The 13,827-nt window shown below is 55.6% G+C and overlaps 6 protein-coding genes across 6 annotated transcripts, besides 7 other annotated features; all 6 read left to right on the top strand.

Moving 5' to 3' along the window:
* Positions 1-10: 10 nt before the first annotated feature.
* Positions 11-38: a microsatellite.
* A 59-nt stretch (positions 39-97) lies between these two features.
* Positions 98-4,678, top strand: Tco025E_03587 (uncharacterized protein; the record flags this gene model as incomplete). Its single annotated transcript, XM_029370505.1, has 1 exon — positions 98-4,678. One exon carries the CDS (start codon positions 98-100, stop codon positions 4,676-4,678), a length of 4,581 nt encoding a protein of 1,526 aa, XP_029229353.1.
* Positions 4,679-4,739: 61 nt separating this feature from the next.
* Positions 4,740-4,767: a microsatellite.
* A 121-nt stretch (positions 4,768-4,888) lies between these two features.
* Tco025E_03586 (tRNA pseudouridine13 synthase) lies at positions 4,889-6,925 on the top strand (the record flags this gene model as incomplete). The annotated part of the gene is made up of 1 exon (XM_029370504.1): positions 4,889-6,925. The coding sequence occupies one exon, from the start codon at positions 4,889-4,891 to the stop codon at positions 6,923-6,925; it is 2,037 nt and encodes a 678-aa protein (XP_029229352.1).
* Positions 6,926-7,291: 366 nt separating this feature from the next.
* On the top strand, positions 7,292-8,872 carry Tco025E_03585 (uncharacterized protein; the record flags this gene model as incomplete). The annotated part of the gene is made up of 1 exon (XM_029370503.1): positions 7,292-8,872. The coding sequence occupies one exon, from the start codon at positions 7,292-7,294 to the stop codon at positions 8,870-8,872; it is 1,581 nt and encodes a 526-aa protein (XP_029229351.1).
* A 32-nt stretch (positions 8,873-8,904) lies between these two features.
* Positions 8,905-8,928: a microsatellite.
* Positions 8,929-9,221: 293 nt separating this feature from the next.
* Tco025E_03584 (uncharacterized protein) lies at positions 9,222-11,036 on the top strand (the record flags this gene model as incomplete). The annotated part of the gene is made up of 1 exon (XM_029370502.1): positions 9,222-11,036. One exon carries the CDS (start codon positions 9,222-9,224, stop codon positions 11,034-11,036), a length of 1,815 nt encoding a protein of 604 aa, XP_029229350.1.
* Positions 11,037-12,080: 1,044 nt separating this feature from the next.
* Positions 12,081-12,100: a microsatellite.
* Positions 12,101-12,259: 159 nt separating this feature from the next.
* Positions 12,260-12,289: a microsatellite.
* Positions 12,290-12,402: 113 nt separating this feature from the next.
* Positions 12,403-13,152, top strand: Tco025E_03583 (uncharacterized protein; the record flags this gene model as incomplete). The annotated part of the gene is made up of 1 exon (XM_029370501.1): positions 12,403-13,152. One exon carries the CDS (start codon positions 12,403-12,405, stop codon positions 13,150-13,152), a length of 750 nt encoding a protein of 249 aa, XP_029229349.1.
* Positions 13,153-13,193: 41 nt separating this feature from the next.
* On the top strand, positions 13,194-13,496 carry Tco025E_03582 (uncharacterized protein; the record flags this gene model as incomplete). The annotated part of the gene is made up of 1 exon (XM_029370500.1): positions 13,194-13,496. The coding sequence occupies one exon, from the start codon at positions 13,194-13,196 to the stop codon at positions 13,494-13,496; it is 303 nt and encodes a 100-aa protein (XP_029229348.1).
* Positions 13,497-13,515: 19 nt separating this feature from the next.
* Positions 13,516-13,545: a microsatellite.
* Positions 13,546-13,775: 230 nt separating this feature from the next.
* Positions 13,776-13,817: a sequence feature (A-rich).
* Between the last annotated feature and the right edge of the window lie 10 nt (positions 13,818-13,827).

The following is a 13,827-nucleotide window of genomic DNA, read 5'->3' as shown; positions in this document are numbered from 1 at the left end:
CCCCTTTTACTGTTGTTGTTGTTGTTGCTGTTTTTCTTCCCTAAACGACAGCAGCAGCAACAGCAAGGTGGGGCGGGTAACAACAACAGAAAAAAAAATGCACAACATGGCGTCACTTTCGTTGCGGAAAGTTGGTGCATTGCAACAGCCGCAAGTGCTCGCGCGACCCTCCCCGTTATCTGCCACCTATGTGGAGCTGACGGCAGGTGCATACCTTTTAGCCTCAGTCAACACTGCGAGAAATCAATGTATTCTGGAGTTTCTTCTTGATACCGCCGCTGCTGCTGCTGCTGCTGCTGCTGTTACCGGCACCACCACCGCCACCCCCATGAATGCCAGATCCGCTCCGTCAGGTGTAACTGGGGTGGTGGAGCAGGCAAGGTTTCTTGAGGGCCTTCAAGGTAGTTTTCGACTGCCCAAGGTCTTTGACGTCCTGGAAGATGAAGGGGTGATAACGGCGGTTGAGCTTGTTCGCGATTACCGAAGGGTGGAAGGCTCCAGGCAGGCCTTGCAGGGAAGGAACCGATTGTTGGAATCTATCTATGTGCATTTGTTTATTGGAACATCCAACGGAACCGTCTTTGTCTGCAATGCGCTCCGTGGGACCATCATGGCGCTGACGCAGTTTCAGTACAATGGCGTCTTTGGACACCACCGGTATGCGAAGCCTCAAGAGGATGCGACAAAGCCAATTTGCCGCAATGAGGCCGTCGTGCGCTTTGTCTTGCAGGGTGCCGCACCAGACGCACACTTTAATGCAAACATTGCACAAAGTATCGCTCTTATGCCGACGGAAACCCTCCATGCGGTGTGCGTCGTTCACAGTCGAGGGCGCGCCGTGTTGCTCAATCGAGCCGCACTTGACACATTCCTTTCTGTGGCTGAGCAGCGCCTCGATGGGAGGCGGCCATACTTGATCTTGGAGTGGTCGCCAGAGAGCACTGTCAGCTCCTTCCCCACTGCTGGGCCAGCAGCCCACTTTGCCTCTTACGTGGAATCTGTCTTTGTTGCGTCGGAGGAGGGGCGGTACTCCGCCGTGGAGCTGCAGACGCGGCGAGTGATGTCTGGTACTACGACGGGGCGCACTATTCGTGACGCGGCCTTCTTTTTTGGGAACCTGTGTGACACAACGGCAATCCTCCGTAACGGCCCACAGGCCATGGAGTCCCTCCTTCTGTGTGGAGAGACGCCGGCACTTTCGACGTACACGTTTGAAAACACACATGCTGCTTTTTCTGCCCGGCAAGCAGTACGAGCTGTGGTCTCCGTCCTGGGCGGCATGGCGCGGAGATTGTGGCAAAGGCCCCAACAAGATGAAGGTGGCGTGGCGTCCAAACCGAAACGCCTTGCTAAGCATCCTCAGCAAGCCAAGGACGCTTTCTACGAAGCTGACATGATCTTCAGTAGTGTCCAGGTGGATCCCACCTCGCAATGGGCCGCGTGCTACAGTGAGGGGGCTGGACGTATTTACCTGTATGACTTGATGAGCGGCACTATCTGGCGTGTGATGAAGGGTTGCCGTTCTGCACAATTTCAATGGTGCATGGCCACCATCGCCGGAAAGCGCATGTTGTTGCTTGTTGTGCACCTCCTGCTTCGCCACGCCGTGGAGTTGTACTCTCTGCGTTTGGGGCAGCGCCTGGCGGCTCGCCACGTCCCGCGGGGATCCGTCATGCTCCGTCCGGAGTCCGTCTCCTCCGCGTTGTCTATCCTCATGCTAACGCCCTCCAGAGAGGTGGTGCGGATACATGTAGAGCTGAACGTAAGGGAGGAGGAAGAGGAAATGCATCCCTCTCTTCCCTTAGCTGCAACTTCTTCTGCCCCACGACGTGAAGAAGCGGCGTCTCCCAGTAAGCTGTGGGAAAAAGCTTATCAGGTCATGCCGCGAGATGTTTTGATAGCGGCGCTCCAATTGCCACTTCCCGTGCCTGCCACCGACGAGAGCCTTTTCGCCGTGTACCACGCGCAGATGAAGGCGTTGGAGAGCAGTGTGAAGAGTAGATTTTCGCCCGGCGTCTCCGATGACCGCTGCCTCCCTATTAGCCTGGAGATGACAGCCGAGAATCTGCCACGCGACATCACCGCGGCTCAGTGCCTCAATTATTTGGAGCTACGCCTCGCTTGCGTGACAAATTATCGTCGGGCATTACTACTGAGGGGTCTAGATGAAGGTGGAATGCAGCACGCGGACACGACGGCGTCGCAAGTGCCAAGCGACAGAGACTTCTTTGTGGAAGGAGGACAACCGCATCCGTCCCTTGTACAGGCGGTGCGGACGGCGGCCGAGATGCTTTCCACGGCTGGCGCCGCGGAGGTTGCCAACCTTTTGGACGATCTCCTTCCTTCGATACAACAGTTATTGCAAACGCATAAGGACACCACCGCCGAGCATGCCCCCCCACCCATTTCTGCGATTCCACTGGATGCCTTTTTAAAACTGTTTTATTGCGGGGGGTATAGGTTGGAGTTTTTGCGTGACACAGTTTGGGGCCGTGAAGATGTGAGTAATGCAGCAGATGATGTATGGGCAGAAATTGGAGCCGTATTTTACAGTTCTGCCGGCCGTGGCCTCGGCTCCTTGATGCAGCAGTTGGAGGCGTTCAGCACGTTGGGTTTACAAACTGAGGAGGTGGCGGTGATCTCGTTGTCGTGGCTTTGTTGCTCCTTTGCCCGGCTACCCACGTCAACCTCCTTGGGCACACTATCCAATCTTGTCTTTTTGCTTAAAACCTGTAATGATGCCGCATTTCTTACGGCTGTTGAGCATGTTCCTTGTTTGACGACAGGCGTGACCGATACGGCCCATGGAGGCTATGAGGCATATCTCCTGTTGCTCATTCTCTGCATGGTGGTACGCCAGCAGGAGAAGCCTGTCGGGGCAGTTTATTATGGGCGTTATGTGCGTTTACTGCGACAGTTGTTGGCGTTTCGCGCGATGCTTCATCGCAGCAAGACAGAACTTTATGCATCCACCACCGATGCAAAAAAAGAGGGCCATCAATGTCTGCGTATGAGTGGGCTGCTTCCATGCGAGGGAGGTGATGCATTAAATGCGTATTGCTTCAGATTTTTTCCCGCTTCGGTGGCTCGGGTTCTGTGTAAGAACATCGTGGGGAGTGATGAGCTTACGAGGGCCTTGGGTGGAGTCGATATGGTGGAATTGCTCAATCTGCTTTCCATTAGGGAAGAAACACCTGCATGGGATGTGGAGACGCCGTGGTATAAGGCGCGGACATGGAACCATGGCGTTTTCTCAGAGCACGTCTTGAAACCACTTGTATCTGCGACTGCGGCTGTCATGCCGACAGCGCCTGAGGCGCCATCGTGGATTCTCACAGCGACCCCGCAGCAGGTGGCAGGATTGGGCGTGATCCTGGCTGTGGAGTTGACTCTGTTGGAGTGGCAATTGGAGCCCCTCCGCGAGGAGCCTCTTGCTTTTCTTGAGCATAGCTCGGCCCCAGACGCCAATCTCTTTGAGGGGGGCGAGGAGCTTGTGAAGTCGCCTGCGCGGCGCCCGAAGGGGAGCCGTTCCACGCGCGATTACTTTAACAGTTGTCGTGAGCTTTTAGCTCTGCTTCGAGGCTGTGTGGCTGCCATCATGGAGGAGGCCAATGACCCAGAGGGTTGTGGGAAGTTTGTAGAGGCGGCGTCGGTATTGCTGTCGTATGACAACAACGCGCCGTTTGCGCTTATTCCCCGTGCCATTCGACGGCAGATCGAGCCTCTCATGGCACTGTTTCAGGCGGGCCCTGCGCCGTTCCTGCGACGCATTGACGAGGTCTCCTCTTTTCTGGACACCGTGACGTTTTTTGCCTTCACAGAGGCTGGGGCCCAACTTCCCTCCGCCGCTTCACCTTCCAGGTCCCTGACTGTCCCGTGGGGCCGCATGTTTGGGGCAAAGGAGCGGCTGCTGCGCCTGTCACCGGACGGCGACCTCGCCGAGCCCGCGCAGCGGCTGCAGACAGTGGCACAACTGCAAATGCGTAGCTCACTCTTACGGGAGTTTGCCTTTACGAGTTTTGGGGGTACACGCACCGAGGCAGCTGATGGGCGTGTTGCACAACTGGGGGCAGCATTGGGATTGACACGTGTTGTTTGCGATATTTCCCAACTGGTTCTCTTTGACGCCGCCGCGCTTCATTTGGCTTCCAATTCGCAGCTAACCCGTCTGTTGAACGCCGCGGCAAGTCGTCATTTGGCCGCTCGCATAGCTGCGGAGGATTTTCGAATTATCGTCGCCAACTGCTTCAAGTACTATGCAGAGTTGAAACGAGGCATCCCAAAAGAAAATCGGTTTGAGCTCCAACAGCTCGCACTGAAGATTAAGAGCATGGAAGCCACAATGACGGAGGAGTGCCGTTCTTGGGTACTTGGGAGAGCTGCAAAGAGGGAGGCTGCCACGGGAACGGAGGCGGAGCCGGCGTCAACATTGCCGTTGGAATATGCCATCGTGGTGTGTCCCTGTTGGTACACGCCGCGTGAGCTCCGCGCCGTTGAACTTAGGGTGCGGGAGCGTCTGCAGCAGCCGCGGGGCTCCGAGGGGTTGACCGACCTCAACGCACTTCTTTTTACGTTGGCATTTGCTGCTGCGGGGGCCAAGTCGGAAGTGCAGGGTGCCGCGCCTCGCGTCGCCGAGGAACTACCGATGGTTGCGGTCCGACTTGCTGCTTTGCTCTGATGCGATTCATGGGCGTCCCTCCCCCCTCCCCGTACGCACATGCGGACGAAAGAACGAGGAAATATATATATATATATTTATGTTTATATGCTTCGTTGCTTTTTTTTTTCTTTCTCCTGTTGGGGTCACATTCCCTCTTTCGTTCTTATTTCCTCTGTTTTGTGTCCGGGTGCCCGCACCTGCACACTTTTTGTGTTGTCAGGTTAAGAAATGGTGGAGGGTTACTCGGCGGAAAAGGCACGCGATCGCGAGGAGCGCATCGGGATGCGCTTCTTCCTCATGGACGCCTTCCTCGCGAAGCACGGCACAGGCGCCGTGTTTAAGCGGCCGCTGGTGTCGCTGAAAACGTTGTACTCCGACTTCGTGGTTCGGGAGCTGTCGCCGCTGTACAACAATGGGGAGCCGCTCGTGCTGGAGCCCGTGCCGGCACCGGAGCGGTTGGGACCCGAGGCGACGGCTGTGAAGCGGCCGCGAGAGGGCGCCGCGGAAGCGGAGGAAGAAGAAAGAAACGAGGCCGGGGAGGGAGAGGCGACGGCTGCCACGTTGGATGTCCAGCGGAACGCGTTGACGGAGCGAGTGCAGGCGCGGTTTGCCTCGCTGCTAACGCAGGAGGATTTGGCCTCGCTGCTGGACGCGTTGCGCACGGGGGCGGGCCGGGTGACCGTTCGGGCCGCCTTAACGAAGGCGCAGCGCACGGAGGTGCATGCGGCGGTTAAGGAGACGCTTGGGGAGACGCACGTCAGCCGCACCCTGGATGGGGCGCTTGTGATTGAAGAGCCAACGTCAGCGACAAGACGGGAGGAAATGCGCCGGTCGAATCCAATACGCCTGCAGAAATACTTGCACTTCACGCTATACAAGGAAAACATTGACAGCAATCGTGTCCTGCGGGCAATTGCCACCCAGCTTGGGGTGCCGTTGCGAAATCTCCTTTTCAGTGGCACAAAAGATAAGAGAGCGGTGACACTTCAGCGGGTTGCGGTTCGAGGCCTGTCGCGCGAGCGGCTAGCCGCGATCAATGCTCGATCATTTGGTCCGGAGTGCAAGGTGAAGGTGTGTGGCTTCCAGGAATCAGACACTGGACTGCGCCTCGGCGACACGCTGGGCAACCACTTTCTCATTGCTCTCCGACTGCTACCGGAGAGTCCGGAGCTTGCACCTGAGACATTGAAGGTCATTCAAGAGGTTATGGGCTCCATTGGAGTGGCGAACTACTACGGCCCGCAGCGCTTTGGCACGACGGAAGTGTTAACGAGTGATGTTGGTATTAAATTACTTTCCGGAGAGTTTGAGCAGGCGCTGCGCATGCTATTCCACTCCAAGGCGATTGTTGAGCCCAACCTTCTTCCCTCGAAGGAGGCGGTGGATCGAGGTGACTTCGCTGAGGCCCTACAACTTCTTCCACGTTACTGTTTTCAGGAGCGTGACATTCTGAAGCACTTGGTGCGCTGCCCCAACGATTTTTTGGGCGCGTTCCACATGGTCCCACGAACGCTGGGGATGTTGTACTGCCATGCTGTACAAAGTTTGCTTTGGAATCTTATGGCGACTGAGCGATTGAAGCTTGGGTTGGAACCTCTCCCCGGTGACCTACTGCTGAAGTCCCGCCATACCCGCATACGGGAACGTGAGAGTCGGGCAAGTGACACGGACAAAGGCGAGGATGCGAGGGTTCTACTGAAGGAGGACGGTCTCCCGGAGGTGGTGCGGCTCACGGCGGAAGACGTGGCCACTGGTCTCTTTCGCTTGTGTGATGTTCTGCTGACTGTTCCAGGCCCTGATGAAGCGCTGCAGTACCCGGGTGTCGCCGGCTGCACGCGCGAGGCATACCTTGCGGCTCTGCCGTTGAGGGGGGCGGAGATGCTTTTGAACGCCGGGAATCCCCTGGTGAAGGTGTACCATTACCATGGGGCGTATCGACCGCTGGTAGTGCAGCCCAAACGACTAAATCTGCGTCTCGTGAGCACAAATGGACCCCGAGCGCCCATACTTCCCACGGATTTGGAAAAGTTAACGACGCCGGACGCCACCAGTGGTGTGGGAGATTGTGAGTCTAAGCAAGACGACTGCGCAACGGCTCCGATGAACAAGGCAATCTTGGTGGAATTTTCGCTTCCCCCAGGCTCATACGCCACCTCTGTGCTGAGAGAGTTTAGTATCTCTTGTTCAGAGGGTTACCACGCCGTGGCTACGACGGAGGCCGATGACAGTGGCATTATTGACGGCAGCGTGGATGCTGCGGCGTAATAAGGTAGTTTTTTTTTTCTGGCTTGTGCCTGGCTGTGGATGTGTACAGGGCCTCCCGTTTCTTCTTCTTTTGGAGGGAGATGGAGTGGCCTTCCTCAGTGTTGTGGAAATACAACATTGTCTACTCGCATAATCGTCGTTTTTTTTCTTTTTCTTGACGCTTCCCTGCTAGATTCCCGCGTGGGTCTCTATTCCCCGTGGAAGCCGAGAACCCCCCACAAAGAAGACGTGCTGTTGTTGGTTTGCTGGGCGTATTCTAAACTTTTTTCCCCCCCTTCTTGCCAACTTCCGTAGGGCGAAAGAAGCCGCGGTTGCTGTGGAGTTTGTGTGTGTGTGTGGGGGGGGGGGTGACAGAGGCGCGCCACCATGCTGATGGAGACACTGGAGCGAGAGGTAGAGGCCCTCAACGCCGAGGTGACGCGGCTCCGGTTGATGGTGTACTACTTGAAGGATGCCACGTACGCATCTGCGCCTCCGTCGGCGGCGCCCGCCCGTAGCGCGAGTGGCCACTGCAGTGCGTGTGGCGGTGCACTGGTCCCGCGCGAGCCCGCGGCTCGTCCGGCGGCCAACAGTGGCGCGCCGGCGCCAGCGGATCGCGTGTCGAAGCAGGTGCTAGAAGCCGTGGCACAGCTGTTGGCCGCCAGCAAAGACGTCGGGGCTGCGTTACCGGCGCTGTGCGAGGGCTGCAAAGGGAAACGCTCCGAGCGTCTCCGACGGAGTGGGCGGTCATTGAAGGAAAAAGGGACGACAAGGCACCGAAGTCATCGAAGACCCTCCTCCTCCTACTCTTCCGCTTCTTCTTCAGTGGCGGCAGCCTCCTCGTCGTCTTCGTCCAAGTCGTCCCACACAGAGAGCCGAGGGAGGGGACGATTCCATCGGCACGCGGTAAAGAAGAAGGGCAGGAATTCGCGAAGGCGTTCGGCGAGTGTAGAAGAGAAGCAAAATGCCTCGTCGACACTCGCTCCACAGGAGGGCTCGTCGCAGGAAAAGAAACGTGACGCCCCTCGTGTCGCCGCTCAATGTCAATGGCCGCAAACACAGGCCGAAGAGGAGGCGGATTATGGGAGTGGGGAGTGCAACGCCGCGCGCAGCTCTTTGCGGAGTTGTCAGGAGGCGGACGCCTGTTCCACGGCAAACGACCCCCTAGCAGCGTCTGACGCCGCGGACAGAAGCATTCTCCCGTCACTCGGTGCCTCATATGGCATGCTGGCGTCGATCCTTGGCTCGTCGGCAAGTGGCTGGGATCAAAGGAATTTGGTATCGAAGGAAGAGCAGAGCTCTTCGGCCGTCGCTGCGTCGACGCCGCCCCTGCAGTTAGACAAGAAGGAGGAGGAGGGCAGAGAGACACCGCTTTCGACGGACGAAAACGGATATCCTATTGTCGCCTACAGCTCCTTCTCTATAAGTTCCTTTTCACCCGCAAAAGCGGTGAAGGTTGCCTCCACCACACCGGAGATGAAAAAAGTGGGTATGTCGGGAACGAAAGGTAGCGGGGGAGCACAGATGCAGTTTACGCCTCTCAGTGTGGCTCGTACAGAGCTGGCACCGCGCCGTAGTTTATTGGCGCGCATCCATGAGGCGAGCGTTGATTCCACTGCGTCCGAGGAGAGCCCCTCAGCTCCCGCTGCGCCCCAGGGCACTGGGGCGGCGGCTACTTCACCCCCTCTCTCTCCTGGTGGCGCACCGAACACCTTGCATGGCGCATTGAGTGGTGAAAATGTCTCCAGGAAGAGCTTTGCAAACGCGGCAACAGTGCCAAGTTCGCTTGGCTCTTTTGGGGGTTGTGGTGTGGAGATGATTGAAGAGTATGGGTTTGCCTTGAACGATTCCTTTTCTGCAAGCGCGAGCGGAGGGAACCTTGACACCCGCAAGAATACTCCTTCATTTGCCACACTCCCAAGAACTCACGCCATGTACCATTTGAGGAACGAGAATGAGAACGATTGAAAGGAAAGTTCTGAAGTTGTGGAGTTGCATCCGTGCGTGTGTGTGTGTGTGTTTGTCTACCGAAGGGATGGCGCAAAGCACCACTGTCTTCAAAGTTCTGAAACTCAGTGCTTGATCTCAGTGACATTCCCCGCCTTTGTGTTGTGTTTTTTTTTTCAGTTTGTGCGGAATTCATTTTATTCTATTTCTTTTTTCTTTTTCCGTTGTGCCTTGCTTCTGAAGTTCCTTTAACGCTCCTGCGGGGGACCGCATTGCGGGTAGCTCTGGTCACACCCCAATTTTTGGCGTCGTAGGACAGTGCCGTGAGTCATTGTGTGTGTTTGTGTGTGCCGGATTGCGGCCAGGGGAAATGTGCGTCGCGTTTAGGTCACTGTGCGAGGAGTTGGCTCGTCTGCAGGTGCGCATGCTTCGCCGCGACGGGAATCCCGCGCAGCTCGTGGTGGAAGCGACACAAATGATTCGAAGCCGTCGCCATGACATCGAAATAGAGCAGCAAAACCTGCCGTATGTTCCCGTTTTTCTCAGAAGTTGTGCCACGTTGCTTGCGCGTGCCGACGCGGACTCTGTGCACGAGGCTCTGGAAGCCGTGGGCCAGCTTGCTGAGGCCTACGTCGAGGGCAACCACGGCGACGTGAATGAGTCTGCCTCTGTGCTCCAGTCATTGGTCTCTTTCGCCCGTCAACCAGCGAGTGACGAGAAGCTGCATAACAACGCTGGAATTTCATCACCGGCATTATTATCATCACCATCGCTATCGTCGTTGAAATCTTTACTGGTCCCTTCCCTAGAAAATACCTTGCAGAAGTGGAAGCTGCAGCAAATACGCCCGCACACCTCAACGCTCCTGGCGCTGCTTCGGGGGACAGACGCCGTCTATGGCGAGGGGTTTCGCTTTACGCCGGTGAGTGCCGATATGATTGGATTATTGCCCATCAAAAGCAAGATACAAATGGAGGCCAAACTACAGAAATGCCCATCTGCTAGACATATCCTAAAGTCATTGTGTGCGATGCAGCTGTCGAGACTAGATGCCGGGATCTGTTTGAGTTGCCTTGCGGAGATAGGGATGTACGACGCTGAGTTGTGCAACGTTTGCTGTGAGGTGCTCTTTTCCACCCACGCTCTTGTGACCTGTCAGCAGTTCGCGGAAGTCATCTATAGCTTGGGTGTCCTGCAACACCGACATATTCATCAGAAGTTTTTTGCCAGTCTGATGGACTTCAAGAAGTGTAACGCCACGGCGTTACGGAAGCATGCAATGGGTCTTGCCATGCTTCGGCAGCCGCCACCTAGTGAGCGTGCCCTCATGGACGGTGTCTTTCTGCACGCATTACGTCCTACCGATCCGTTAGAGTACGGCTCCTCGCCAGAGGCGGAATTGCCTTCAGCGTGGTTTGTATCTGTTGGCCATGCATTGTCGTGTCTGGGGATTGTGCACTACAAGTACCGGCTCATGCTGGCGCGGACGCTGCGAAGAGACATTCTGCGGCTAACCACGCGGCAGCGTTGTCAACTGATGTACGCTTTGGGAGGGGTGTCAATAGAGTCTGTGCCGGAGGAGCTCCGGCAGTCGTGGAAAAAGAAAGTGGAGCGAACAGTGGCGGTGATAACGGAGCGTTTGCGCTACGACGTTAGCCCCGCAGACGGACCGTTTGTGATGAATGCGCTTCTCTATGCCGGCGTCCGTGAGCACCCTATGATTCCGCAGCAGCCTGACCTTGTTTCGGGAGAAAATCCGGTGGAGGTGCTCCTTCGCACCTGGTCCACCTGCCCCAAGGAGCGTGTGCTTCATCTGACGGAACAGATACGGCCGCGCCACTTGGGCGATGAACCGACGGCGACGCTGTCTAACTTGTTTACGGTTATTGCAAATAACTGCAGTGCTTCGCAATTTGATTCCTATCGCTTCGGTCCGTTATGTGACGCGGTTCGTAGTCACGGTGGCGACATGAGTATAGAGGAAGTCTTGGGCACCATAGCCGCCATCCAGCGCATTGGGATTGGAGGACGTTATCGCGAGACGTTAGTGGTGTTGCTGGAGAATTTATGGCGGCAGCGGCATTCTATGACGTCTGAGCAGCAATCGCGGTGCTGCCGCCTTTTGGAACGCTTGGGCCACTTGGACACCGCGGTGGAGTTGCTTGAGTACATGACTGCACTGTAGCCGCGCAACGGTCAGCGATGCGAAAATGGGAGTGGAGGGCAACATGCGAAATTCCCCCGCGGGCAGACGGTGTAGTTAGCAAGGGAAAAGGGAAGAGGAAATGTTTGCAGTGGTCATTGAGTCATTACAGAGCCCAGCAATTGTTGGTGTTATTTGTTTCGTGAGGTAGTCTTTTTTTTTTAAGCTTAGTTGGTTGCAAACCGCATGCCCTTCACGTATAAACATGTATTTATGCATATTTATTTATTTTACATATGCCCAGGGCTGGGCTCTTGGCTTGATGCATGATATGCTTTGCTGTTGTTTTCGTTTTTTGTCGTCCCCTTTTTTGTTGCTACTCTTCTTCTTTCTGCATGTGTCTTCATTCACTGCTATTGTGATGTTTTGTGTGAGTGTTTCCTTTTTTCTTTTGTTCTCCTCGGTTGGATTCGCTTTCTTTTCCCGTTTTTTTTTCTTTCGTCGCGTTGTTTGGCGCCACCTCCTCGCGCCCGGTGTTCCCTGGCGTAGTGCAGCGACCGTGGGGCGGGGGGAAAAGCGACGGCGTGCGTGTGCGCCGCTGAGCAAATAAAAGGAAAAACAGTGGGTGGGGCGGATAGCGGCGACGGGCGACGGCGATGGGAAAGCGGACGAAAAAGGCGCCAAAGCAGAAGCGCAAGCTCGCAATGGCGGACCGCCCGAGGAAGTTAACTAAGAAGGGCAAACTGAAGCGGAAGCGGGGCGACCTCAAAATGGTGAAGAGCCGCGATGTTGCCTTCGCCGTGCGGCAGAAGAAAGGTGGGGCGTGGGTGAAGGCGGGGGAGCGTCGCTGCAACATACACACCGTGTGCGACTGCGTCCGCCGCACTGACCCTGCCAAAATGAGGCGCGTAACGAATCGGTAAACGCGCCTGCGTGGGACCACATGGCCGTCGTCAAGCTCCATTGCTTGGTGAGGGCTCCGCCTGCGGAGCCGCATTGAGGGTGTTGAACAAGCGTGTCAGACTGCACAGGCCACTGTGGCCCCCTTGGCTGGAAAAGTCTTCACTGAAGAAAGTGACTGCACGCATATATATATATATATAATAAAAACAAAAAAGAGCGAGCAAATAATACGCGTTTTATTTGCGTATTTTTTTTTCTTGTTTGGCGCATGCGGAGTCTGTGAGAGACTTCTAGTGTTGTGCGGTGCTTATCTTGCATCCTGCCATGGCCTAATCACAAGGACAAGAGACGGGCATGAGTAAGTTGTTTGTTGTGTTGTGTTGTGTTGTTTTCTCTCTCTCTCTCGTTTTTTTTGTTTGCATTCCCTTTCGCGGAAAGCAGTAGAGTAGGGGTTTTCTGCTTTGAGGCTCGAATAAGCATAGCGGCTTGCAGGGTGCTGGAGGCGATGCTACGAGGGGGCAAAGGTGGTGGCAACAACCCGCTGCATGAGGCCCTTTTTAGCAGCATCATGGCGGGGGGCAATGCGGGGCATGAGGGCTCCTCTGGCGACGTGTTGGCGTTGTCGCAGTTGGAGACCCTCGCGGACATGCTAGGAGTCTCACTCGACGACAGTTCCATGTATCGTCTCGCGTGGAGCTGGTCCTGCCAGAGACCGCTTAGCGTCACAAAGGCTGAATTCATGAAGGGTGTGAAGATGCTAGAGGCGTCCCCGAGAAGAGCGAAAGCAGACGTGCTCACGCGGAATTCATCCGTAAAGGCACCGAGTCCGGAGTTTGAGCCGTGCCTTTGTCTAGTGCGGTCCCACTTGGACGAAGTGGACGAGTTGCTACACAAAGACTCTCAACAATTCAGGCAGTTCTACCGCTTCATGTTTGGATGGGTGCGGGCGCCCGAAACCACGGCCCGGGGTCTGGGCGAGGTGGGGATGAATGTAGAGACAGCTGTGGAGTTGTGGCGAATGCTGTTCCCTGAATATAAAACGTTTCTACAGCTTGAGGAGTGGATAACATTTTGCACAACCAAGGAACTCTTTCGCCGCGACGCCATTAGTCGCGATCTTTGGGAGCAGCTCTTGGAGTTTACGTCCTTAACTCGCTATGACACATACGACGTCAACGATGCCTGGCCTAGCGCCATTGACGACTTTGTGGAGTATTACAAGACCCAGCGCCAAACGTCTGAGGGAGGGAGTTGAATCCAGCTTTTTCTTCTGGGGAGCAAAAAATATGGATGCGGATGAGTGCTACATCCTGCACGTGTCGCCGGGGTTTGGCCTCCAGTCAGTGGTGGGGCTTGTCGCGCTCGAGTGAGGGCAGCAGTGCGCCCCCTCGTAGTATCCTCAAGTTCGCGAAGGTGTGGAGGCAGCAGGCAAAGGGGAGAACTTTGCACCACCATCTTTGGGAGCACTGGGGGGTTGATCCACCGGCGGCGCGTCTTCCTACTTTCACGGCGGTGTGGTGGTCCTCTTTTCCCGTTTTCCTTCTCGGCACGGGCGTGGATGCCCCTGGGATTGTCCCCTCTACAGATGTGTATTTGTGACCTTTGCTAGTAATATTATTTTGTGTGTGTTTTTTGTTTGTTTATTGTTAACGAATACGCCTCCATTCATGGAAATTCTTCCCTTTTGATTGTGGTTGATACTCAGGTAAATGAGGGTCTCCATACGCGAGGGCGAAAGAAATAATATATATGAAGCCTCTTGTGCTTCTTGGCTGAGGCGTCCCGCGGCCCGAAAGAAGGCGCATGAAACCTTGAGCTGCCTTTACAGACTTGGACTGCGATTCTCTCCTTGTCTTTTTTTTCCCGCGTTCTTGTCAGTTTTTTTTTCTTTGTTTATTCTTATTATTATTTCTTTTTTTTCCCATCTATC

Source organism: Trypanosoma conorhini (assembly GCF_003719485.1).
Source record: "Trypanosoma conorhini strain 025E chromosome Unknown Tco_14.4_contig_00165, whole genome shotgun sequence".
Lineage (NCBI taxonomy): Eukaryota > Euglenozoa > Kinetoplastea > Trypanosomatida > Trypanosomatidae > Trypanosoma > Trypanosoma conorhini.
This window is presented reverse-complemented; position numbering and strand designations above follow the sequence as displayed.